General features: G+C 41.7%; 6 protein-coding genes across 12 annotated transcripts in view; 3 read left to right on the top strand and 3 right to left on the bottom strand.

Annotated features, from left to right (window-relative positions):
• Positions 1-12144, top strand: part of rec114 (REC114 meiotic recombination protein) — a 59146-nt gene extending 47002 nt beyond the window's left edge. Inside the window, exon 8 of the mRNA XM_037095418.1 lies at positions 12013-12144. The gene's annotated coding sequence lies outside the window, so the exon portion shown is untranslated. The remainder of the gene's footprint in view (positions 1-12012) is intronic.
• Positions 500-3322, bottom strand: LOC119018064 (UDP-glucuronosyltransferase 2B15-like). Of its 2 annotated transcripts, none has more exons than XM_037095409.1 (2): positions 2752-3322; positions 500-2403 (listed from the first exon to the last, which is right to left on the bottom strand). In XM_037095409.1, the coding sequence occupies exon 2, from the start codon at positions 2394-2396 to the stop codon at positions 822-824; it is 1575 nt and encodes a 524-aa protein (XP_036951304.1). In that variant the 5' UTR covers positions 2397-2403; positions 2752-3322; the 3' UTR covers positions 500-821. The 2 variants fall into 2 exon arrangements, with proteins under 2 accessions (XP_036951304.1, XP_036951305.1); XM_037095410.1 differs by having other exon boundaries at positions 500-2405; positions 2755-3322.
• Positions 3472-7102, bottom strand: LOC119018065 (UDP-glucuronosyltransferase 2A2-like). Of its 2 annotated transcripts, none has more exons than XM_037095412.1 (2): positions 6991-7102; positions 3472-5271 (listed from the first exon to the last, which is right to left on the bottom strand). In XM_037095412.1, the coding sequence occupies exon 2, from the start codon at positions 5242-5244 to the stop codon at positions 3670-3672; it is 1575 nt and encodes a 524-aa protein (XP_036951307.1). In that variant the 5' UTR covers positions 5245-5271; positions 6991-7102; the 3' UTR covers positions 3472-3669. The 2 variants fall into 2 exon arrangements, with proteins under 2 accessions (XP_036951307.1, XP_036951306.1); XM_037095411.1 differs by lacking the exon at positions 6991-7102 and adding an exon at positions 5811-5967.
• Positions 7546-13675, bottom strand: LOC119018062 (UDP-glucuronosyltransferase 2C1-like). Of its 5 annotated transcripts, none has more exons than XM_037095405.1 (3): positions 13660-13675; positions 10816-10980; positions 7546-9598 (listed from the first exon to the last, which is right to left on the bottom strand). In XM_037095405.1, the coding sequence occupies exon 3, from the start codon at positions 9596-9598 to the stop codon at positions 8015-8017; it is 1584 nt and encodes a 527-aa protein (XP_036951300.1). In that variant the 5' UTR covers positions 10816-10980; positions 13660-13675; the 3' UTR covers positions 7546-8014. The 5 variants fall into 5 exon arrangements, with proteins under 5 accessions (XP_036951300.1, XP_036951299.1, XP_036951297.1 ...); XM_037095404.1 differs by lacking the exon at positions 13660-13675 and adding an exon at positions 12805-12923; XM_037095402.1 differs by lacking the exons at positions 10816-10980; positions 13660-13675 and adding exons at positions 9790-9833; positions 10055-10744.
• On the top strand, positions 13100-21505 carry chrna5 (cholinergic receptor, nicotinic, alpha 5). Its single transcript, XM_037095413.1, has 8 exons — positions 13100-13319; positions 13680-13818; positions 17840-17991; positions 18143-18187; positions 19466-19575; positions 19807-19984; positions 20065-20751; positions 20977-21505. Exons 2-8 carry the CDS (start codon positions 13728-13730, stop codon positions 21133-21135), a joined length of 1422 nt encoding a protein of 473 aa, XP_036951308.1. The 5' UTR covers positions 13100-13319; positions 13680-13727; the 3' UTR covers positions 21136-21505.
• Positions 21506-23486: 1981 nt separating this feature from the next.
• LOC119018071 (UDP-glucuronosyltransferase 2B20-like) lies at positions 23487-25058 on the top strand. Its single transcript, XM_037095424.1, has one exon. It carries the CDS (start codon positions 23583-23585, stop codon positions 25056-25058), a length of 1476 nt encoding a protein of 491 aa, XP_036951319.1. The 5' UTR covers positions 23487-23582.
• Positions 25059-25201: the final 143 nt, after the last annotated feature.

The raw sequence follows: 25201 nt of genomic DNA, 5'->3' as shown, positions 1-25201 counted from the left end.
CCGCAGACCCCAAGATGGCTACCAGTTATTTATATCGTTAAAAGATTCAAGTGCGCTAATGCTATCTTTTTTTTGTCGTCAACTGGTTTGTTCTAAACAGGACCTTTGTACAGCATTACCATGTTTATCAACGGCACAGGTGATAAGTAAGGACAAATGGGGGTGGAAGTTGTCCGTAGTAATTAGTTTTTAACCAAATGTCAGAAATGGGTTACATATTCAAAGTGTATTGAATATGTGATGTGAAACCATTACAAGTGATTTTTAAAAAAAAATGTGTAGCTACCAGTGAGAACAGAAACATCACATTTGAAAGGTGTGACATGTTTGTGTATTCAGAGTTCCAGGTTTATCCATCCATCCACAGTGTAAGGATAAAATGAGCCGATTAAAACTATTGTTAAACTTGCGTTCTTCATTGTTGATTAAATACATGACAAAGTACAAATTGATCTGGTTTATTATCTATGAACCAGAATCAGACCAGAATTCTGCAACCTACTGGAAAATGTTTTTTATTGTGTTATCTACATCAAATCACAGTATAAATAACCCCAACAACATGTTTGTGTTTTGCATATTTGAGGATGTATTATAAGAAAATATATGGTTTATATTTCATTTTGATTGCTACATTGTTTTTTTTTTTTTTTAATCAAAGCATTTAATGATTTGGTACATTGTCCAAAGTTTGTAAAACTTCATCTACAGTGAATCTTAGGCAGACAATCGGCACGATAACATTTTCAGGTTTTACATATTGAAAGATCTGTTCTCAGCAAATGTATGGTTTGCATTTCATTTTGATTGCTTTTTCTTTTTTAATCACGTTTATTTTTTTCTCTGAGACACACAGAGCATAAACACCGTATCAAGGCAGCAAACGTGGCTAGAATAATCAGCACAACTCCAACTAAGAATAGAATCACATCCACAGAGTGGTAGGAATACCAGGGCAGTCTGTAGGACTCTGTCCTCAGGTGAGCTGCACCTTTGTGTCTCATGACGAACTCTATCCAGAAGATGGCGGTATCCAGCGGCTTCATTGGTGTGTCTCTGTGCAGCCTGGACAGTCTCTGCATGTTCATCCTGTACGAGGGCTCATTCAGGACTTCCTGAATTCCCTGAAAGAAGATGTCTCCATTCATAGTAAAAATATCGATAATCTTCCCTGCACCTCTTGCTCCAATTCTAAGCAGATTATCATGCTGATCAAAAATCAGTGGCAGTCCAAGGATAGGAACTCCGTGGTAGATTGCTTCTTGAACGCCGTTTGTCCCTCCATGAGCGACAAACAGTTTTATCTTTGGATGTCCTAAAAGGTCATTCTGTGGCATCCAGTCTATGAGTAATGTGTTGTTGCCCAGACTGGCTGGTCTCTCACCTTTATATCTCCAGATGACTTTCTGAGGCAATTTGGCAAAAGCTGCAGCGATCTCAACAGCTAGGTCATGAGGAAGGTCTGCAATGAAAGTTCCCAGAGACATGACGATGACGCCATGCTCGCCAGAACTCTGCACAAACTCCTCTAGGTGTTGTGGAAGAGGTTTTGCAGGTTTACACTGGAACCCTCCCATGTAGATAACATTAGGCATGGTGGGACGAGGAAACTCAAACACAAAGTCCACTCTCATGAGCCACAGGTCTGCGGCTTGAAACAGAGAGAAGTAGTCTATGTCTGGACCCAGATATTTTTCAATGAAGCCAGCATAATTTGGTACGACATACTGTGCAATTTGATATTCATTGATGCCATAAACTATTACGTTTAGAAGTCTCTCAAAAAAACTCATTTTATCTGAAAGCTCGGTCCCTGTCAGTGGAATATATGACAGAGGAGAGGGCGCAATTGAAAAATGGCCTTCACCTTCACTGGTCCACCTTACATTGAAAACAAGAGGCAAACCAAGGTAGTGGGCAAGAATAGGACCCCCTGGTGTGAAAGGGTCTGCAAGGACAAGGTCATATTTGGCATCCTGTAGTGACTGAACCAGAGTTTTGTTTTCAAAAAGTACCTCAAGTAGTTTGCGTGTTTTATTATGCATCTCAAAGGCCTTTTCCATTATTTCCATTTCTAGTTTCATTCGCATCCAGAGAGACTTCCCTTCCTTCTGAATTTTCAGCAGTTCAGCCACAAAGTCAGTTATGAATCCTTCGTCAAATCCAGACTCTGCATCGACTGTAATTGAAGTGTAGAATGGGGAGGTTTCCTTGATGTACCAGTTGTCTGGTGACCGCACAACAGAAATCTGGTGGCCCTTTGAATGCAGTTCCTCAATAATGACTTTCATGTTCACCCAGGGGCTCCCGTCCATCGGATAAACAAGAACTTTCCCACAATTAACCACAGCAGGACACAGGGAGCAGAGGGTCATCCAGACCCAGGGCCAACGCATTTTTATTCTAAAGTTGGGAGGAAAACATCACATTTTATCAGATGCAGTTTGAATACAAGTAGCATTATTACCACCATTTATTTTTATATAAAAGGTACAGGTGAAATCACTGATCTTTTGTTTTATTTATGTATTTTTTTAATTGTCTGCCTGTTGTGCTGCAGTATGTGTAGCCTGTTGCAATTGGTTTTAGCGCAAAAATATAAATATGCAAGAGAACCTAAACCACTGCAACAAAAAGCAAATGAATTACGTGCCAGTTAAAAATTAACTTTTGGAACAACACTGTGGTTAAAACTCAGAGATCGCTATCGGTCATTTATGTCATCAAAACAGTCAAAAATTAAAGTGTTACCTTTTTTTTGGCTTTCAGTTTATTTCTTTCAATATTTAATCTCTGCCAGAGACAGGGAGATGAATGTGTGCTCGTACTTTCAAGGTTCCGTCCTGAGTGGGACTTTGATACTGCGATTCATGTTGACAACGAGTGTTAGACACACCTCCCCAATCCTGACCTGAGAATCCAAGATAGCTGCTTTAGCCCTACACCAGTGGTTTCTGTCTGATTTGTGTTCTGTGTAACTTAGTACTGTCCAATTTCTATCTGTGGACATGTTGCTTCTGTCTTTGTATGTGCAAGATATTTTGTAATGTGTTACCAACTGATATTGTCAGCAGTGGCTCATGATATCTAACCTTATAAGAACAGTTTTTTGGACTTGTACTGACACACAGTCAGGTCTGGTTTGACCGGCATTCCCAGTTCTGACTTCCAAGATAAATGGAACATGCCACAAAGTTCATCTGTTGTCAGAGATGGGTAGAGTTCTGAAACTCAAAAGAGTTACTCAAGTACATGTAACCTCAGCACATGTAGCTTAATCACTACCCACCTCTGTCCTTAGTGTGTAGTTCTCAGCAAATAAACGGCATGATTAGGTTCAGTCTTTTCCTATCACCCAGTCACCAACAAAGATGCTACAGAAAAATAGCTGATGTACTTTAATTGCCAGTAAAACAAAAAAATGTAAATGGTTAAACACCACCTGCTGGGTGTTAAAGACAGAGACGTCTCCTCCTTTGACAAGTTTATTTCTACATTTATTTAAACAAACTAATGTACGCATACATATCACATATCTATTAAAAACACAAATGACAAACAAATCTAAGTAATTTCGACATTCCAACAGGATTACAGCCTGCTCTGCAAATCACAGCGCTGTACTACAGCAAAACATTCATATGAAACTGATGAATCCTTCTTTCCTGGTTAGTCGGATTTCACTTTTCTTTTGAAACACATTCGATAGCATGACCACACTAACCCTGCAAAAAATAACATAACAAGCAGCACAATCATTAGAAGAAATAAAACCACATCAACAGAGTGGTAGGAATACCAGGGCATTCTGTAGGACTCTGTCCTCAGGTGAGCTGCACCTTTGTGTCTCATGACGAACTCTATCCAGAATGTGGCGGTATCCAGCGGCGTCATTGGTGTGTCTCTGTGCAGCCTGGACAGTCTCTGCATGTTCGTCCTGTACGAGGGCTCATTCAGAACATCCTCTATGGCCCGCTGAAAAGTTTTCCGATCCAATTCGGAAATGTCCATAACCTTTGCGACACCCTTTGCCCTCATTCTGGAGAGGTTGTCGGCTTGATCAAACACAATGGGAATTCCTACAATTGGAATTCCATGATAAATCGCCTCATATATTCCGTTTGTTCCTCCATGGCTTACAAAAAGTTTTATCTTTGGATGTCCTAGGAGGTCATTCTGTGGCATCCAGTCAACTATTAAGGTGTTGTTGCCCAGACTGGCTGGTCTGTCACCTTTATATCTCCAGATAACTTTCTGAGGCAATTTGGCAAATGTAGCAGCAATCTCATCAGCTAGGTCAAGAGGAAGCTCTGCAATCAAAGTCCCCAGAGACATGACGATGACCCCATGTTCCCCAGAACTCTGCACAAACTCCTCTAGGTGTTGTGGAAGAGGTTTTGCGGGTTTACACTGGAACCCTCCCATGTAAACAACATTAGGCATGGTGGGACGAGGAAACTCAAACACAAAGTCCACTCTCATGAGCCACAGGTCTGCGGCTTGAAACAGGGGAAAGTAGTCTGTTGAACCAAAGTAGCGACTGGACAATGCAGAATAATGTGGGCCAACTATCTGCTTGTACAGGTGCATCCTCGTGAAGTAAAAGACCATGTTTGTGACCCTGTCAAAGAAAGTCATTTGATCTGTCAATTCTGAAGGTGAAAGCGGGACATAGGAAAGCGGAGAAGGTGCAATAGCAAAATGGGCTTCGCCATGTGCAGTCCATCTAGCATTAAACACTAATGGCAATCCAAGATAGTGAGCCAGCATCACCCCGCCTCCGTTGGCAGGGTCCGTCAAAACCATATCATACTTGGCGTCTTGAAGGGACTTGACTAACTCTTTATTTTCAAGTATGTGCGTAACTACTTCGCTGACTCTCTTGTGCAGTTCAAAGAACTTGTTTTTCAACTCGAACTGTAAAGACAGTAGGGCCCAAGCAGACCCCTTGCTTCGTTTGATTCGAAAAACATCAGAGACAAATTGACGGAAAAAATCCTCCGTTCCACCACCAGCCATGTTCACTGTGATACTGGTGTAATGTGGAGACGTTTCACTTATGTACCAGCTGTCAGAATTCCGAATCACAGTCACAGCATGTCCTCTTGAATGCAGCTGCTCAACTAGTACCCTCATGTTCACCCAGTGGCTGCCCTCATGTGGAAACACCAGAACGTTTCCGCTGTGGGCAGATGAAGTAATGACAGCCAAAAGATAAAGGAAAGGAGCCAGTGACAGAAACATTTTTCAAATCTTCTCAGACAGTGGAGTCTGTAAAACAAGGAGAAAAGAAAAGCCGTTACTCAAGTATTTCAGGAAACATGCACAAATATGGATGGTATACCAGGATGCAAAAAAACTTTGCAATTGTCTCTGTCTGTGGGAAAAAAAACCCTCTCAATGCCTCACATTGTTGTAGCACATGGAGCCTCTTTCAGGAAATCAGAGTGCTGTTCAGTGCCAAGAGCTCTGGAGGCACTCAGTGTTGAGGCCCATTTCTCCCGAGCAGAAGTGTTTATACAACCATGACTGCGTTTATTCTCACTAAAAGATGTTTCCAACAAAAAAGAAAAAAAAAGAAAACACACAATCCTGCAACTATTTTCCTATTGATCAAAAGTGTAATTCTTCCACAATGGACTTGGTTCAATAAACTCTCCATACCACTTGGTAACATTACAGCTGGCAAACAAGCCAGAAAACAAATGCTCCGCTTTCAGCACTCACAAGCTGCTTACAACCCTCTAGACAAAAATCACTTACACATTTCTCATAAACTGAAAATAAAATCTTTAAATGTAAAAGCTTACAGTGAAAATCTTCCAGGCACTCCTGTCAAAGAAACTCTCTGTCCAGATGGTGAAGACCCAAACAAACAGATACCGGTGAAGAGTTAAAGTCAAACCACACTGACTGTAAAATGTTTCCTGGTTTCTGTCGTCACACCCACACGAATGTTGTTGCAAGAGATTGTCTCTTCCTGGGTAACAGTCTCAGTGTTCTTAACAGGAAGTAGCTGCTGTGTAGGATGGGCTTCTTGATATTGTTTACATTTCACAATGTCACATCACCATATAATAAAAAAAAAAATGCTGTGGGGCCTTTTGAACTGGAACTCCTGATACCTATCTCAAAAAGGCAAAGACATGAGGAAATAACTGATGTTTCTTTATGTTCATGCTGCAAGACTTGTGTCCCTTATAGAGCACTGGATATTCTGTTTGCACTACATCCAGTACTAATTCAGATGGTGCACAAACTGATATTTAACACCTTAAACACATTTGCAATGGGAAAATAAGTGTGACATTTTTGTGAAAAAAAAAAAATCATATTTCTCTAAACACCCCATAGAGCAGTGTGACTTAAATCTCCTGTATGCTTTATATATCAAACTGTCTTAGCCATGGTTCTGAAACAGGAACACAATTCATAGTTTCACAACATCTCTTTACCACATAACCCTCAAATGTGCAGCTCTGATTTGAGAAATTACAAGTCTATCCGTCAAAAGCTTTGAAACATGCCTACGATATTTACTTACAGTGGTTTGGCTTTAAATAACACGCCACATTCTAACAAAACACAAATCTATAAATAACAAAGCATACGGTAAAACCCTTCTTGGCTTTGCTAAACTTCTGCTTTAAGGCTGAATTCAAGCCAGCAGGCCTGACAACAACACTTCCTCTTTTACCTCGCCACTGTTCTGCTGAACGTATCAACAATAAACGTGTCACTTTGAGGGAAAGTCCAGTCAGTTTAGTGCAATAAGACAGAACTCAGAGTAATCTAAAGGAAAATGTTTCTTTACCCTGAGCACGGTGACATCTGAACATTTTAACAGAATCAGAATAATCTACATTAACATTAACAAGCTGTGTGACTCATAAACATGAAGATAACTGACTCAGCTGAAACGTCGGTCTATATTCAAAACAATGACATACAGGCAAGATCTAATGTGCCCTCTTGAGCTTTGGAATCTACCTGCAGAGACGCTTGCTTATCCTTGAAGTGGCGACTCCTCCTCTTGTAGAGAGATTAATTGTTCTCAAATGAGTCATGTAAAAGGAAGGGAAAGGTGCACCAATGAAAAACAGGTATGACAGAGTGTAGTCTCTTACTAAACCATTTTGAGGTGGTTGCTGTGCCCTCAACAAATGTCATGTTTGTACATAAACAGTTCAGATGCATTGCAAGTTTCTTTACAGCTCACCATGTGCTCTGACAGTATTATCAAATTTGTCCTTTGCCAGTGTTCCATGAAAAGTACAAACCACCAAACTGCACAAACAGAGGCTGTGGCTCTGGAAGGAAGAGCGTGCTCAATAGTTGTTTTTTTTTTCTTGCACAACACAACCTAGAAACACCTGAAGGTGACAGCATTTACCTCCCTCAGGATATCAACATCAGGTGTGTAAAAAAAGAAAGATGCACCACCAGGTGGATGGAGGCAAAAATACAAACAAACATAAACACACATACTGTATATCAGCCTGTAAACTTATGTGACAGACAGAACAGAAATGAACATAAACAGTCAAAGCTTTTAAAATCTTTATTTATACATTTTTCTCCACCAATTAAGGATAAAGTTTATAATTTACTAGTTTTAAACCCCAACTGTAGTCATTCTCTTCTCCCATGAGCCTCTGCTTTCTCATAACACCTACAGTAACAAGAAGCACTCCTGCCATTGCCATTAAAAAAAAGCACATAAAATATTCCCATTGGGACAACATAACTCCATTTACATTGATTTCAAGTATTTTTGTCATTAGGACAGTGTTAATGAAAGCATCCATTTAGTTCAAGTACTTTTAATGAAATACATCATCAAACAAATTATGAGTATGTGCAGCAAAATGCGATTTCATTTGTAAGAAATTGTGGAAATTTTGACCCTAACAGTTAAAACAAATATTACATAAATCTCAAGATTATCAAAATGTATCTATATATTGATTCATTTTTACAAACTGAATGTAAAGACTGGACATCCCTTGAATGATTAGTCACGTTTGGCTTTACGTTTACACATTGTAGTGTATAAACACCTGATCAAGAGCAAAATGGTACAAAGCACGAGCAGCACAGCTCCGGCCAGGAACAGAACTACATCCACAGAGTGGTAGGAATACCAGGGCAGCCTGTAGGACGCCGGTCTCAGGTGAGCTGCACCTTTGTGTCTCATGACGAACTCTATCCAGAAGAGGGCGGAATCTATCGGCTTCATCGGTGTGTCTCTGTGCAGCCTGGACAGTCTCTGCATGTTCATCCTGTACGAGGGCTCATTCAGGACTTCCTGTATGGCCTTCAGGAAGTTGTCGTCTTTGTCCACTGTAGTGATGGATAGAATCTTAGCTCCTCCTCTTTCTTTCAGGCGCAGCAGGTTGTCGTACTGGTCAAAAAACAAGGGCAGACCCACAACTGGGACTCCGTGATAAAGAGCTTCTTGAACACCATTTGTTCCTCCATGGGCCACAAATAGTTTTGTTTTTGGATGTCCTAAAAGATCATTCTGTGGCATCCAGTCGACTAGTAAAGTGTTGTTGCCCAGACTGGCTGGTCTGTCACCTGTATGCCTCCAGATGACTTTCTGAGGTAATCTGGCAAAAGCTGCAGCCATCTCATTTGTCAAGTCAGCAGGAAGTTCACTCACAAAAGTCCCCATGGACATGAGGATGACTCCATGTTCTCCTGAACTCTGCACAAACTCCTCCAGGTGTTCAGGTAAAGGTTCAGCAGGTTTACACTGGAACCCTCCCATGTACACAACATTAGGCATGGTGGGACGAGGGAACTCAAACACAAAGTCCACTCTCATGAGCCACAGGTCTGCTTCCAGCATTAACTGGTTAAAGTCAATACCAGGCTCTAGGTATTTGTCAGATATTTTCTGGTACACTTGCTTAGCTACCATGTAATTTTGTGTTTGACTTACAGTGTACAACAACACATTTTTAACTCTCTGGAAAAAGGACATCTTATCAGTGTTGCCAGATCCTGTTATAGGAATAAATGAAATGGGTGAAGGGGCAATAGCGAGATGAGCCTCTACAGCAATTAGCCAGCGAACATTATAGACCAAAGGAAGATTCAAATATTTGGCCAGAATGACTCCTCCACCCCAGCAGGGGTCGGCGAGCACCAGGTCAAACTTGCTGTCATTTAGTTTTCTCATCAAGTCTTGGTCATCAAGCATCGCTGTCACAAAGTCACTCACACTCTCATGTGCCTCGACAAATGTGCCGAACATTCCTACAGTCATCTGGAGAAAACTCATCAAAGGAAGAGCACCCCTTTCAAATTTAATGGCCTCAGTTACGAGTTCTGTGATGAACTTCTGATCTAGGGTCCTCTCCACTTGAATGGTATAGGAATCGTAATAAGAGGCTTCTTCCTTAATGTACCAACTTTTGCTGGACCGTATAATAGTTATCTGGTGTCCTCTCGCGTGCAAAGCTTGAAGTAGGATATCCATGTTTATCCAGTGACTGCCTTCGGCAGGAAACACCAAGATGTTGCCAGCTTGACAGGCTCTGGGGACGAGGACGAGCAGCAGCAAAGCACTGCAGCAGCAGATCAGCCTCATCTGAAATGAAACCATTTATAATCCATTTAGCAAAGGGAAAAAAAATCCCAGTACGCTGGAAATGTTCTGTGACCCAGTCAACACAAGCTGTGTATTTAGTATAGGAACTCTTCAAGGAGCTATTTGTGAAAACAATTACGAATTAACTTTAACACTCATCAGAGTTTGAATGGTAACAGTTGACGACCCACATCTAGTCTGCCCTCAGTGAGTGGATAAGGAAATGGCACACCACCTGGCAGCAAAGAAAGAAGTGACACATACTGATGCAAAATCTAACATTGCTGTTTCCACTGCTGGAGACAGTTCTTGCAGCATGTTTATTTTTATGTTATCATGTTTGCATATTCAAACATAAAGTTTCAGACAACTTGTATTACAAAACCCAATTATAGGTATCAAATCAACTGGGGAAGTTTCACTGTAATATATGTAAGCTAAAATATATTTTCTCACCCTGTTCAGCTGCAGTGTCTCCAGTTAAAGCTTCTTCTGAGTGCAGCACCATTGTCGTAAACACAAATCCCTCATCTGTAACAATTTGTCGGTCGTAATGAAGTGCTTACTACAAACTAAACTCATAACGTAATACATGTGTTGAGATGACCGGGTGTGTAACAATGTGATCCCACCCTCTCACTGATGTTACATAGTGCAGAAACAAGTGACAGAGACGTCATTCCCCGCTACACTGACACTATAGCATCAAAATGATTTTGACCCTATTATTTTAAAAAAGAAACGTAGTGTCGCTTTAAAGAAGCTCACAGTTAATTTCTTGCTGCATATTCACATGTAAATAGATGAATTAATGTTAAAAACACTCTAGCCAAAAAGACATGGACACTTTTTGAAGCACTCATCAAGATTTAGTAGTTGTTGTTTGTTTTAATAATACTATATATACACATATATATATGTTCATGATGCAAAACAGATCAGTCCTGGAAATACTCGCTTTGTATCGGTCCGTGTGTTCGGACATCGTGCAGCGCTGCACTACTTGTTGTCGACTGAAAGTTTAAGTGAACCTTTTGCTTTAACACATCTGTTGCCGATCACAGCGGTTCTGCTGGTCTCTGGACCCGCCCTGTCCTCTGGACCGGCATCTAAAGCTCATCTGTAAAGCCGTCTTGACTTCTTGTGTCGACATAGTGCAGCGACATGTAGCCGTTCTGTTTGTCATGAGGGAAAATCCGCTAACTCACATTACTTACTGTTGCTGTCTGTGTGTCTGTCGGTCCACTCCGCACGCAGTCTTAGAGAAACAGGAGGAATCCGGATCAGTGTAGGTCAGGATCATTAACGGTGAGATCTGTGCGTAATGACGGGCAACACCAGGACTGCACCCCGAGTTCTCCCCAAGTACTGACGGCTGCAGCCTGGGTGAAGGTCCAGCCCCGCAGTGTGTAGGTGGAAAGAGCAGCATAAGGAAGTGAATGACTGACAGGATCATAAGCCTACAGGAGTCTCAAAGTCTTATCTGGCTGACATGTTTTTTTTGTTTGTTTGTTTGTTTTATCATTCATCCATTCATTCATTATGATCCATGTGTCTGTTTAATAAAAATGCACAGCCCTACCCTCATTAGACCAGTCAGCCAGGGATCTTGTCCGCCTGTTGTAATTGTGTTATTTGGCATGAGTAAAAGAGATTACATAACAGGCTACATATGAAATGGACTCTAAATTGTGCTAATATTAGTCAGAGCTGGCTTTGTTCCAGTGGCACAGGCTTTTGTACTGACGGCTATAATTTTGGAGAGCACGTCCGCCCCAAATTGTCAGTGTAACTCAGGAGTTGGCAGCATTAAGAGCATTTGCATGATAATTCTTCTCGCCTTCAGTCAGCTCCCACGGCCTGCTGCGTGTAGGCTGAGCGTTTCATTGAGCGATTACAATGAAATGTAACACGCCACCACTGACAAACGCATCTTGTTACTGTTTTCTGTCTTACACACCGAAATGTGACAAGATATTTCAGTGTTTCAAACTATTTTGACTTTAAAAATAGACTAACTTGTTTCTGGAATTGTGTTATTTTGTTTATTATTGGTTCTGGTATGTGTTGAGTTTGCATGGGGACCGGTTCAGGGTGCACCGGGCCTGTTGTCGGCAGCTCTCAAAGAATAAGTGGTTCCTGATAATAAATACAGTACCTTGATTTATTTATTGTATTTAATATAGAATTCATAAAAAAAAAAAAACTTTTTTGCTACGTTTGAGAACAACATTATGAAAATTATTCTTAATTTTTCTGTGTATCCAGATAAAAGTGCTTTTCTTTTTAGGCTGTCTAAGATATTTCTGGTTTCCTTGACACTGGATCTTTTTTTTGCAAGTGAAATTGCTTTTCTTGTTCTGCTTGGATATGATTTAGCTCATTTGAGGTGGTACTCCTCCCATTTTATTTAGAGCTGACTTTGATAGTAGAAGGAGGACAGGATAAGAGGAGATACAAGGAGAGAGACTGTGGCAAGGACTCAGCTTCACCAGGTGAGCAAACCTTTTTTTTTTTTAAAGCTATATTCTTAACAAGGACATGTCATTTTGTGTTAATGATATTGATATTGTATGTATTTTTCTCAGTATTTCAGGTTTAATTGTGTGGATTTTTAGTTTGGTTTACTTTTATTATAGATTATTTTATCAATGCATCCCCTCGAAACAATTTTCCCATTTTATAAAATCTACAGGAGGGAAAATTGAACATTGTTTCATGAATGTATTATTGAAAAGTAAGCTTGTCACGCCAGTGCAACAGGATTTGGTTTTTGAAAGGCTCTTTCAGGAACAAATTGTCACAGAATGATATTTCCTTTCTTATCAGCAGTGTTCGGAGAAATCCTTCAAGGCTTATTCATGCACTTTAAGCCTCGCTGGTCCTTCTTAGCCTTTAGTTTAAAACCGAGCTCCCTCACATCACATCAGTTAATGCTAATTGTTATGTATAGGTGAAAAGATAAAATATACTGGATTCTTTAAAGAAGATCTCAATCATTGTTAGATTTTTGTTGTTGCAATAGTTTTTTTTTGTTTTTTTTACACTTACAAAGTAAAAAGGTAAAAATAAGATAATCTCAACTAGATATTCATTGGTGAATGTGCACATTGATTTCTCTACACAGTGGTTATTGATTCCCCCCCTCCACACAACATTTCTGGTCCCACAATGAGCTATTACCATAGCAACACAAAAACACTCACATTTTCAGAGAGACTGAGAGGAGCCAGAGGTACAAAATGTGGCATCGCATGTGGCTGTGGACACCAGATAACCTGGTAACAGTTATTGGAATATGAAGCAGAATCACAGTGGCGGAGATGCTCTTGCTGTTCCCTGCTGCTGCTGCTGCTGCTGCTGCTGCTGCGGAGAGGCTTGGAGGGGGCGACTATCCCTGTCTATGATTAGTGACCATGGAAATGCTATTGAAGAAGGGGGGGGCGGGGGGCTGGTGTTGGGGGAAACAGGGCGGGCTCTGAAGGAACAGGAGGAGGAGGAGGGGATGAGGATGCGTTGCCTGTGCACAATTGGAGGCAGCAGGGAGGGAAGCAGCATCTGTATGAGGCGAGAGAAGGAACCTGCATGGAATGGAGGAGCGCTAGAGCAGCTCTGTCGCTGTCGTCAAGACTCCCACCGCCTCCACCAACAACACCACCACCACCACCGTCGCCGCTGCCACTCTGGATTGTGTGTTTATGGAAGAGACTCAGAGGAGCGGGTATGTGTACATCATTTGCATGCTTGCTGTGTGAAATGTAATCATTGCCTCGAGGAGGGTCAGGTTAGCAAGGTGAGGTGAGGGTGCAGCGTTAGATTCTTGGCTCGTGCAGGATGCAGTTTACTGAGGGCGTATGATTAATGCAGTTTATTCAGTATGAACGCCATCAGGATGTTTTTCTTAGCTCTACACAGCCTGTTCACTGAAATCCATTGCTGTGTAGCCTAAAGGGAGCAGGCTACCTTGGGAATTTAACCCTTAACCCAAGGCATAATAAATACCAGCGGCTCAGCTGTTTGTCTGATGCACACAAAAGCTACTGATTTCAATAACCACTGACCTCCTGTGTTTATTTTCCAGCTCTGATGCCAGAGGGACCAGCTGCGTGGATCCAGTGCCGCCTCCAATATGATGCTGAGAGCAGGAGGGACAGCCACCTCTCTCGCACTGCTGCTGCTGCTGCCGTTGCTGTGCTGCTGCCACCTGTGCCACTCACTGCGTAAGTATCCCAAGGACCGGGGTTGCCTCATTAAATTATCACGGTGGAGCGTAAAAAGCCTCGGTATGACAGATGGCACAGTCGAAGATGAGCTGGACTCTAGCGGGTACGTAGAGGCAGGAAAAGACGGAGTAAAGCTTGGCAGATGCTCAGCGAAGATTGGGGGATTGCTTGCCAAGTTAAAGTCGTACAGAAAAGTGTCACTGTGACCACTTTTCATATCAAATTTTGCAGTTAGATTTTTTTTTTTTTTTTTTGAAAGTTAATGTTTTAAGCTGGATGGTAAACCTGATGACTGAGCTCAGAGTGTTGTACACAGTAAGAAAATGCACGGCTGTTTTACAAGCAGCACACTTCTAACAGCTTAATTTGTTACTTACCACCTCAGATTTTTCATTAAAAGAAGGAGATTTCTCCTAAAAACTAGAAACTTGATAACAATAAGACAGAAGGTGCCACAGTTTCACTGATTTCGTGTGGGTTTACTCCGGGTTTTCTTGTGACATAATGCTGAAAACCAAGGAAACATTTGCGGCACAGTTCAGGTCATGTCAGATTGACAGGAAAAGTTCATTTTACAACACCAGGGTTGCAAAACTAAACTAAGTTTGAGCACCTGAAAAAATGAATTTATAGAGCAGAGGGTGAAAGGTGAGTAAAGGAGTCTTCGTCTGAGGAATGAAGCTGCTCTGCAGTCTGGTGTCCGGTTGGGGTTTAAAGGGGAAAACTATGGAAGGGGAAGGTGGACCCAAACGCAGTTACACACAGGAGGCAAAGATAAGGAGAACAAAAGGCGAGCTTTAATAAAGCAAAAGCCGAAATGCAAAAAAAAAACCAAGGCAGACAAAACAGGACAAAAAAGCAAAGTAACAACCGAATCAGCCAGGTAAAGTAACAACTTAAAGGGCAAGACAAAGTAGCAACAGAAAACAGCTAGACAAAGTGCAAATCAAAAAATCAAAGTTCAACTCAAACATGGAAAATACAAAACCAAGACATACCAAACTGGACAGGAGCATGGACAGGAGCATGGACAGGAGCATGGACAGGAGCATGGACAGGAGCATGGACAGGAGCATGGAGAAAACAGAAAACAGCAAACAATGACCGGACCAGGAGTGAGGGGAACACAGAGACTAAATACACAGACACTAATGACATGACGAGGAACAGGTGAGGAGAGAGGAGGAAGGAAGCCAGGTGTGATAATGAGGGGGAGGAGCACAGAGGAACAGACCAGGAGGGAACAAGACAACAGACAGAGGGAGCCAGAGGGGAGGACACAGGAGAACTTAAAGGACACATGAGGGCATGGAAAAATCAGAACATGAGACACAAGACAAGGAAAAACCAAAACACAGAACACAACAAGACATAGAAAAAAAAGGACATGAATCAAAAACCAAAAACCAGATACAAGGACAACACAAACAGGAGTCATGACAGTCTGGTGTCAACGACAGTGTTGTCAGAGTTGTTTATGTGACTGTTAAAACTTGTGTGCTTTAACAACACAACACCACCTCCACTAAATCTGGAACACATTTAAATGAATGAGGCACTTCTGGCTGACGTGAGGCGCTCGTGTTTGTTTGTTTCAGAACACATACTGACCTTCCAGCTTGGGATGTTGAAGCGAGCGCTACATCCACCTCAGTCACAACCTTTTCCACTTACTCCAGTTTGACAATTTACACAGAAGTAGCCAAAGCTATTCACTCCACTGTGAATAATAGTTTTTCTTCTTGTGTGTGTGTGTGTGTCGTGTAAAAAACCTTGAACCTTGAAAGCACAAATTACTCCGATTTGACTTGAATGCGGACTAAAGGTCAAAGTTTGCAGGAGCAACAGAATACAATCTGAACAGCTGAAGTAATGAGGCAGCTGATTGTTGTCCTTGTGTGAACTTAAGTGTTGTTGGATTCACTGACGACTGGGTCGCAGGATGAGCCAAGTGGTGAACTCTGTAGTGACAGCCTGTGGGCAAGTAAAGGAATGGTTGGAGAGGTCAATACAGTGTGTATTAAATGCGTACTGTAGAAGAGCGGAACCACTGTTGCCATGACATTGTGTATTTATTTGTGTGTATTAATATCTATATAAACCTATACCTGGACGCATGTGTGCAGCTTATCCTTTGGAGTATATTTCTACATGCAGTATGTTCGTATAGGTGTTGGAGTTTATTTCTGTCATTGATGTTTTGCATATTTGTCCGGTTGCAGCAACGCGTCATCGTAGTTTCATCTCACTTTAATCCTCGTCATCTGTACGGCAGCACACACACAATATATCCCACGTTTCATTTATATTGATTTGCGTTATGCTCCCCGCCGCACATCGCAAAAGGAATCGACTCCAGCCTCATTGAAAATGCACCAACGAGTTACCATTAAATATTAATCTTAGTATGAGGTGTAAATGAGGATCTCCTTTTACTGTATAGCACATGCATTATTTTTCCATCAGTATATTCTTGACTCTACAAATGTATCATTCATGAAAACAGATCAATGATGGGCCCAGCAGACCATGCAGCTGGCTTTACAGGCGAGCAAGATGCTGGCGATAGTGGTGCGGAGGGCTGAAGAGATGATGAATTTGCTTATCACACAGTCATTGACTGAGGGTGCTGCAGCCTCCGTCCTTTATTGATCCGCACACACTGAGAGGGTGACACTACACATTTGTGGTCAGTCTTGTGGTAGATTTCCAGCCACATTCTCTGTCCATAAATTGAGTTTATAACCGTGGTGGCTGCTGAATGAGTTGAAGGGTGAGATGAGAGAAAGTGTCGTAATTCAGAATGTAATCGATATTTTCCACACTGTAGACGAGCTCTGGTTCAACCTAACAATGAAGATTTATATTTTTTCTATTTTAATGATTGTATGAACAGAAAAAAAGTATAATTCCTGCAGAAGATAAAAAGGAAGATGAAACTCAATAAGAAGGAAATATAAGTACATTTCTTTCTTATTTCAGTAATTGAAGTATATTTGAACTGAATAATACCAATTTTGAAAGGTCAGCGTAGACAACTGTAACACATCAGTCCGACATTCTGTGTATGCACACATTTGACGTGTTGCTCTTTACCTTTTTGAAGTAAAAAAAAGCACTCTTTTATATTATCCTATATTTACCTTTCATTACATTCACACTTATTCTCGAAAGATCCATTTAATGATTTCATAACAGCGCCCCTTGAATTGAGAGTGCCTGTATTATTTTCATTCACTGACGCACATGACTCACAGTGCGAAACAAGTAAATGGGCAGTTGTTTTTTTTCACTTTGGTGAATGAAGGAAGGATATGCAGTAGAAAGAAAGTGGGCCAGATATCATCACCACTTTCTCCAAGCATATTTAGAATCATTTCTGTGATTAAACCGTGTAACAATTAATTGTTTCTGAAGTACCTTTTCATGCAATAACTGCTTTGACAACATAAATACGAGGCTGGAAATCCTTTGATAGTATTTTGTTAGCCGGACGGAGTAAGATGCAACACTGAACACGCTGTGTTGTCTGTATAGCAGACAGGTGCCATCTGTTTTTTAAGGATTACAAACACGCTGGTTATCCAGAGTGTGTTTGGGTCAAAGCTTTGGCTTCTCTGTCTCTTGAAACCAAAACCTTTACCACAGAGGTCAGAAACAGAAACTCTGGACATCAACACTATGGTAAGGTCAGACAGGTGAATACAGGGAATAACACAAATATTTTTTTCTTCCCATAATTGATTAAACAAACTGGTCTCAGAAGATATAAAGCCCTTATAAACTTTGACGGTACAAAGGTGGCAGAGTCTGCCAAATATAAACAAAGTAAAGAGACAGGAGCTGAAACAGAGCAATTCTGGTTGGACAGTGTGAGAAAGCTGATTTTTTTTTTTTTTTTTTTAAGCACTAAACCCATTCTAGTCAGAACACAGAATAAATTACAAAGCGAAAATGAGCACAATATGTCTCCTTTAAATTATTCTATCTAACCATCTTGTCTCTTCACACCTTCCAGGGGTCCCTAAACTCTCCTCCTATGCAAAAGCAGAGGACAAGCTGTTCAAATACCTCTTTGGGAACTACCAGAAATGGGTTCGACCCGTGGAATTCCTAAACCAGACGATCCGTGTGAAATTTGGACTTGCCATCTCCCAGCTAGTTGATGTGGTGAGAACAGACGAGCATCGCTGCTGTTATTGATGTTATTGTATGAATGTGCGTCAGCCACAGGCAGAATGATATTTGAATTGTTACTCTAAAGAAAGAGCTGCCTTTTCAAATTGAATTTTATACTTTGATTCTCGTTTGAACGTTCTAGGATGAGAAGAATCAGCGGATGACGACTAATGTTTGGATGAAACAGGTTAGTAGAGGTGTCAGACAAGACAACTGCTGCAGTGTTACATTTTGTAATAAGGTACGCCATCAGCCTCAGGGTAAGGCTTATGGTGTTGGCCTGGAAAATGGCCGAGGACATATTCTAAAATAACCTCTGGCTTACATGGCATTCACAGACAGCCGGTCAGCCTCTTCACACCCCTCTTTTTTTTTTAATCTGACACAGTGACATTTCACCAACTGTCCTTATCTATGGCCTTATCCTTTGGTCTTGTGCCCACACACCTTTCTCCACAAGGCCTTCTCATTCTCCTGTCAGCCTTATTCATGGTCTTAGGTGTCCTGTCTGTCATGCATCTTATGAATTATCCCCATAGACCAGGCCTTGCCACTCAGGTCAGTTACCCCCTTTCATATTGATGGATTGCATCATGCAGAAACAGAGCAGGAAGGGCAGTGGCCCCTAGCAGTGACGGCCATCTATCATAGGTGTAATTTTGCAAAGTGGGAAAGAATGTCAGATTTTCTAATTGTATTTTATCTCTGTCATTTGGAGGTCACCTTACTGCTGAACTCACGCTTGTTTCACACACTAGTTTACCCTTCAGATTATTCTATCGCAAAGTGCTTTGCCAAGTCAGGTAGTAGCTGCCAAATCAAATAAATCTGCTTGCAACAGTCTAGTAACAATATATTGTGCTGTGTTTGCTAGAACACGTGTCCTCCTCTGGAGCTGGGAGAAACAGTGTGTACTAAAAAAATGAAAGCATAAACACTGAATACCAGTTTAAAGGAAATGTTTGCCATTTTGGAAAGTTTGCTTATTTGCTTTATTGGGTGTTACAAGTGAAGGATGCTGATACTTTCATGTCCATAGACAATATATGAGACCACTAGTTAGCTTAGTGCAACAACAGGAAATGGGGAAACAGCCAGCTCTGGTCAAAGGTAACACAATCGACCTACCAGCACCTGTAAAAGTCACTAATTAACCCATTAGATCTTGTTGGTACTGATATATCACCTCCACCAATCTGTGATTTTCTATTTTTAAACTTTGGCTTTTTATATTTGGTTTTACAACTTGTTTATTGGTTTGTTTGTTTGTTACCAAAGAGCAAAGCCAGTGATTGCTGTAGTTTCTACCTGTCCTTGTGCTAAGTTAGCTGGCTGGCTGCAGCTTCTCAGCATACAGACATGAGTGATATCAACATTTCCCTAAATGTCAAGCCCCAACCGTGTTTTTGTTGTTGTTGTTTTTTTAATGAGTATTAACTTATTTTCGAATATCTCTTTTATTTAGGAGTGGGTTGACATGAAACTCAGATGGAACCCTGACGACTATCTGGGCATCACAGTCATCCGAGTCCCTTCTGACAGGATCTGGCTGCCTGATGTTGTACTGTATGATAAGTATGTGTCAGTATATGAGAGGAAATGACAAGGATGTCATGACCATAGTGATATGCTGATAGTTCTGTATAATAAAGAATCAGTAATACTAAAAAGTATTAATCAAGTAATGTAACCATTGTACCTTTTAAAAACATCATGCAGCTCTGCTCAAAACATTCTAACGACTATAAATTAAGCTAGTTTAGCCATTAGGGGAGCTTTAACATGAAAGGTGTTTTCTTTCAACAGTTCAGATGGCCGTTTTGAGGGTACTGTCACCAAAGCAGTTGTTAAGTATGATGGAACCATATCATGGACACCACCAGCCAATTACAAGTCAGCCTGCACCATTGACGTCACCTTCTTCCCCTTTGACCTCCAGAACTGCTCGATGAAGTTTGGCTCCTGGACATACGATGGCTCCCAGGTGAGCGCCTACTTCATAGTTTGTGCACTGTTTGAGTCATGACCACTAATCGTCATGAGAATTCGCTCTGTATTCGACAGGTGGACATAACTCTGGAGGAGTTCCACGTGGACAAGCGGGATTATTTTGACAATGGTGAATGGGAGATAGTGAAGGCCACAGGCAGCCGTAGTTTGAGGACCGACGGCAGCTCCTCCTATCCCACCATCACCTACTTTTTCATCATCCGCAGGCTGCCTCTTTTCTACACCCTCTTCCTCATCATCCCCTGCATCGGCCTGTCCTTCCTCACCATCCTCGTCTTCTACCTGCCCTCCAACGGCGGCGAGAAGATCTCTCTCTGCACCTCAGTCCTGGTGTCGCTCACGGTTTTCCTCCTGGTCATCGAGGAGATTATCCCCTCCTCCTCGAAGGCTATCCCTCTCATCGGGGAGTATCTGGTCTTCACCATGATCTTCGTCACACTCTCCATCATCATCACCGTCTTTGCCATCAACATCCACCATCGCTCTTCTTCTACACATCACGGCATGGCCCCTTGGGTGAGGAGGATTTTTCTGCATCGACTGCCTAAGCTGCTGTGCATGCGTAGCCACGTGGATCGTTACGCCACAACCGGAGCTGCCAGAGCGGGAGGAGTGGGTATGATGAAGAACTCAGCCCCTGAACTGAAACCTCTCCTCTACACCAGACATAACCTACAAGCAGCTTTGGATTCTATCCGCTACATAACCATGCATGTGGTTAAAGAAAATGAGGTCAGGGAGGTGAGTGTGTTTGATTTTGTGTATCTTTACTACCATAGGTAATCATAAAATATTTGAGAACATTTTGTCCCACCAACAAATAGCGGCAAGGGCTGTGATAAACCTCACACAATATAATACTAAATGTTACTCACTCATCACAAAGATGATAGAAGTCTAGCTCGAGCATGTCTCTCTGAGTATATGTCCGGACATGTCTGACTCATGCGTCACAATTTCTTTCAGGTGGTACAAGACTGGAAGTTTGTAGCCCAGGTCCTGGATCGAATGTTTCTCTGGGCCTTCCTCCTGGTGTCCATCCTGGGCTCCGCTCTTCTCTTCATCCCAGTTATTTACAAATGGGCCAACATCATCGTCCCTAACCATGCCGGAAGCACCCTCTGAGAACTCCCACAGTTCATCTAACCGCAAATGGAGGCAAAGCACATTAACAGCTCGTTATGGGTCCTATTTGAGATTGGACAGACTAGAAATATTGAGATTATCACTCAGATATAGATCCGCTCTGCTTCTCCACAGTCACTCTGTAAGTCACAGCTGTGCCTGAGATCAAGATTTGGGACTTTGTTTGCTGAGTAAATCTCAAAGAGACATGGGGGTTTTTATTGTTTGTTTGTTTGTTTTAAAAAGATTGTATTTTTGATTTAAAAGATAAATGAGAATGTAGTTGATGTAGTACATATGATGAGAGAAGAAAACTCATTTTTGCCCACATCTCATACATCAATAAATTTCAGTACATTCATTTCACTTATGAGCTGGCATTACAGAGTGAAGATTTATCACTGGGTCTGGATTCACAGATGGGTCATGGCGAGAAAACATGTCCTCACAGGATCAATTACTATTGGTTCAAGGTCTCACTGACGGCCCTTTATGTTGATGCAGGGTTATCCAGTTCATGTCTGTCCTAATGAATGGTCAATGATGTGGCATCTCACAACAGCATGGGGGGCGCAGTAGTTAGCGCTGCTGCTAACAGCAAGAAGGTCCTGGGCTCGAGGCCCAGCTGGGGCAGGGTTTGTCACCCTACTGGGGCAAAACATCCAAGCGAGATTAATTAGATTTGGGGCATTTTTGGCTGCCATGCAAGGTGCCAACCGGCACATCAGGAGCAGCCACGTTATCCGTTGGGCATAATTCAAAACGAAGGTGATGATTCGTCTTTGTGTATCTGTAACTGCAGTGCCACAAATCAACCATACAGATCATCAGAATAGATCAGTTCGTAAAGCCTCTGGAGAAAATTCTCGTAGGTAAACATCTGAAACATGGTAAAAGAGCCAGAGCAAATAATAAAAGGCAAGTCTCCTGTGTACATCAAGAGGACCGCAGTAACATGAACCCAATCAATAGATCGTAATCACAGTGCAAACAGGTCAGACACTCCTCTTTAGGGACACACGAGGTTTAATAGTTCCCCTCTTCATTCCACTTAACAAAGTGTGGGGGCGGGAGAGGTGGATTTTCTTGCCAGGACTTGATTCTCAAAGGCAGCACTTTGTGTAAAGCCTGAGAACAAATCCCACATACTTTATGAGGCCTGTAAGACGATCCTAGGCAACAGATAAATCCAGGCATACAGCATCAGCCACTCTCTAGCTTGGACTGCACAAAGAACAAGCACCATCAGAAGTGAAAACCAGGTCTGAATCTTAATCTGTCCTGGGATCTGATTGATGTCGATAGTGGGACAAGGGTCAGTGGGATAACACGCCCCTATAAACATCTCTAAGAAGCAGGATGACTGCAGGGTCACTGTGCTCCAGCAGCAGAACAGCGCCCTCACATGGCCGTGTTGTCATATGACACTTGTAGCTTCACTCAGTGCAGAGACTGTAAAGATATGTTAAACAAACAAGCCCAGGTACAGAAAATATGTTTTTATATTTCAATATGAACCAAACAAATATGTATAATAACAACAACAGAAAAGGGGACGAGAGCAGTAGTAGTAAGTTTTATTCAAACCTTTATTTTTTCTTATCTTCTTCCATTCCCTCATAGCATCCGTCTTCATTTTCCCCTTGTCTTGTCTTCACCACTTTTATCTCATCAGTTTTTATAAGAGAAAATAGGTTTTTGCATCGTTGATTGGCTTATTTCTTGCTAATTATAAGTAAATCTACCCACAACTTTGATTTGTCTTAGAAAGCATAAAGGCACATTTATCAGTATATGACAGTCCTGACAGTCGCTATTTGATAAAACTGTTGGTTCGTCGGTAACCTTAGCTACTAATTTTGATGTGTGGCATTATTATTATTTACGGAAACCACCTTGACTCTTTAAAAGCACACAAATGATTTTCAATAGTAATGGGGGCTTTGTATGAGCATTGAAACATTTACATTCCCCATTCTAACATGGAGGTAAAGTAAGCAGCTGTAACACATTTTTCAACAAAGAGGCAGCATTGTTGCCCAGTCCAGAAGAAAAGGGCTCAAAAGCAGGCTTATCTGTAATCCACTTGTGTAATCTTTCCTGGAATTTGGGGTTATGTATTCAGTGGTAACTTGGGTCATTTGCTGCATCGTCTCAGCACATATATGGCCGGAGCTACTGCATGTGAAACAGGTACGTTATTCAGCTCAAGCCTGCCTGTGATTTAATGTCACTTACTTTCATCTGTTGGCATTTATAGATTGTTTGTATCCCCAACATGATTAATAATGATGTTTAATTTACAATTTTCTCCTTTCAGGTTAACGATGTCTCCACATGGAAGTGTAACTTTTCTTCTCTTCTTTTCCATCGTGTTTCTGTCATGGAGAATTGGTCATGGAGGGAAGATTTTGATTGTTCCTTTAGAGGGAAGCCACTGGGTGAACATGGACATCTTGATCAAAGCCCTCCACTCTCGAGGACACTCTGTTGATGTGGTACGAACCAACAAAAGCTGGTACATCAAGGACGACTCTCCGCACTACAAGACAATCACAGTTCCCGTCACTGAAGCCTTTAATCATGACTTCATTAACCCGATCCTGGAGAGGATCATTGACACAGAAAGGGGAGGAAGCTCACTTTTGAGCTTTGCCAGTTTGCAGGTTGAGATGTTTACTGCAATGTTTAACATACATGGAATAATGTGCAAAATGGCTACCAAGATGTTTGAAGATAAGGACTTAATGAATAGTTTAAAGGAGAGAGAGTATGATCTGGTCCTTACTGACCCAGCATGGGGGGCAGGTATAATGTTGGCTCACGCTCTTAAACTACCTCTGGTCTATAATGTGCGATGGGTAACTAGTGGAGAGGGGCATTTAGCTGTTGCACCGTCTCCTTTATCTTATACTCCAATGACTGGCTCCGGACTGTCAGACAAAATGACTTTTATGCAAAGAGTCAAAAATCTAATTTTCTATGTCATTTGGCAAGCTCAGGATGTATTTTTAATTGACCCTCAGTATCAAGCTGTTTGTGACAAGTTCTTTGGCCCAGAAGTCAGATATAGTGACCTTCTGAGGGGAGCAGACCTGTGGCTCATGAGAGTGGACTTTGTGTTTGAGTTCCCTCGTCCCACCATGCCTAATGTTGTGTACATGGGAGGGTTCCAGTGTAAACCTGCTGAACCTTTACCTGAACACCTGGAGGAGTTTGTGCAGAGTTCAGGAGAACATGGAGTCATCATCATGTCTTTGGGGACTTTTGTGAGTGAACTTCCTGCTGACATGACAAATGAGATCGCTGCAGCTTTTGCAAAATTGCCACAGAAAATCATCTGGAGATATAAAGGTGACAGACCAGCCAGTCTGGGCAACAACACCTTAATAGTCGACTGGATGCCACAGAATGATCTTTTAGGACATCCAAAGATAAAATTATTTGTGGCCCATGGAGGAACAAATGGACTTCAAGAAGCTATTTATCACGGAGTCCCAGTTGTGGGTCTGCCTATTTTTTTTGACCAGTACGACAACCTGCTACGTTTGAAAGAGAGAGGAGGAGCTAAGATTCTCACCCTCAACGCAGTGGACAAAGACGACAACTTCCTGAAGGCCATACAGGAAGTCCTGAATGAGCCCTCGTACAGGATGAACATGCAGAGACTGTCCAGGCTGCACAGAGACACACCGATGAAGCCGATGGATACCGCCATCTTCTGGATAGAGTTCATCATGAGACACAAAGGTGCAGCTCACCTGAGAACAGAGTCCTACAGGCTGCCCTGGTATTCCTACTACTCTGTGGATGTAGTTCTGTCTTTTTTGGCGACTGTTGCAGCGATTACTTTTCCCTCTCTGTTGTTTTTCAGATGTGTATGTCTTGAGAAATGTTCGAAAAGAAAAGTTAATAAAAAATGACAAGGCTCTTTTTCTTTCTTTCTTTCTTTCTTTCTTTCTTTCTTTCTTTCTTTTTTTTTTTTTTTTTTTACAAAAGTGCAATTAATAAATGGGCAAATTTGTGTCTCACTGTGGTGAATTAATGAAGGACATGCAGCATTTAG

Source organism: Acanthopagrus latus, chromosome 4 (genome assembly GCF_904848185.1).
Source record: "Acanthopagrus latus isolate v.2019 chromosome 4, fAcaLat1.1, whole genome shotgun sequence".
NCBI lineage: Eukaryota > Metazoa > Chordata > Actinopteri > Spariformes > Sparidae > Acanthopagrus > Acanthopagrus latus.
This window is presented reverse-complemented; position numbering and strand designations above follow the sequence as displayed.

Bases quoted from the DNA above. Each gene is read 5' to 3' on its own strand.
- LOC119018064 (XM_037095409.1), bottom strand. From the start codon at position 2,396: ATGCGTTGGCCCTGGGTCTGGATGACCCTCTGCTCCCTGTGTCCTGCT.
- LOC119018065 (XM_037095412.1), bottom strand. From the start codon at position 5,244: ATGTTTCTGTCACTGGCTCCTTTCCTTTATCTTTTGGCTGTCATTACT.
- LOC119018062 (XM_037095402.1), bottom strand. From the start codon at position 10,106: ATGGTGCTGCACTCAGAAGAAGCTTTAACTGGAGACACTGCAGCTGAA. The intron at 9,834-10,054 runs GTGAGAAAATAT...CTTTGCTGCCAG, and splicing joins AGACACTGCAGCTGAACAGG to GTGGTGTGCCATTTCCTTAT. The intron at 9,599-9,789 runs GTGGGTCGTCAA...GTTTCATTTCAG, and splicing joins TCACTGAGGGCAGACTAGAT to ATGAGGCTGATCTGCTGCTG.
- chrna5 (XM_037095413.1), top strand. From the start codon at position 13,728: ATGATGCTGAGAGCAGGAGGGACAGCCACCTCTCTCGCACTGCTGCTG. The intron at 18,188-19,465 runs GTTAGTAGAGGT...TCTTTTATTTAG, and splicing joins CTAATGTTTGGATGAAACAG to GAGTGGGTTGACATGAAACT. The intron at 19,985-20,064 runs GTGAGCGCCTAC...TGTATTCGACAG, and splicing joins GGACATACGATGGCTCCCAG to GTGGACATAACTCTGGAGGA.
- LOC119018071 (XM_037095424.1), top strand. From the start codon at position 23,583: ATGGACATCTTGATCAAAGCCCTCCACTCTCGAGGACACTCTGTTGAT.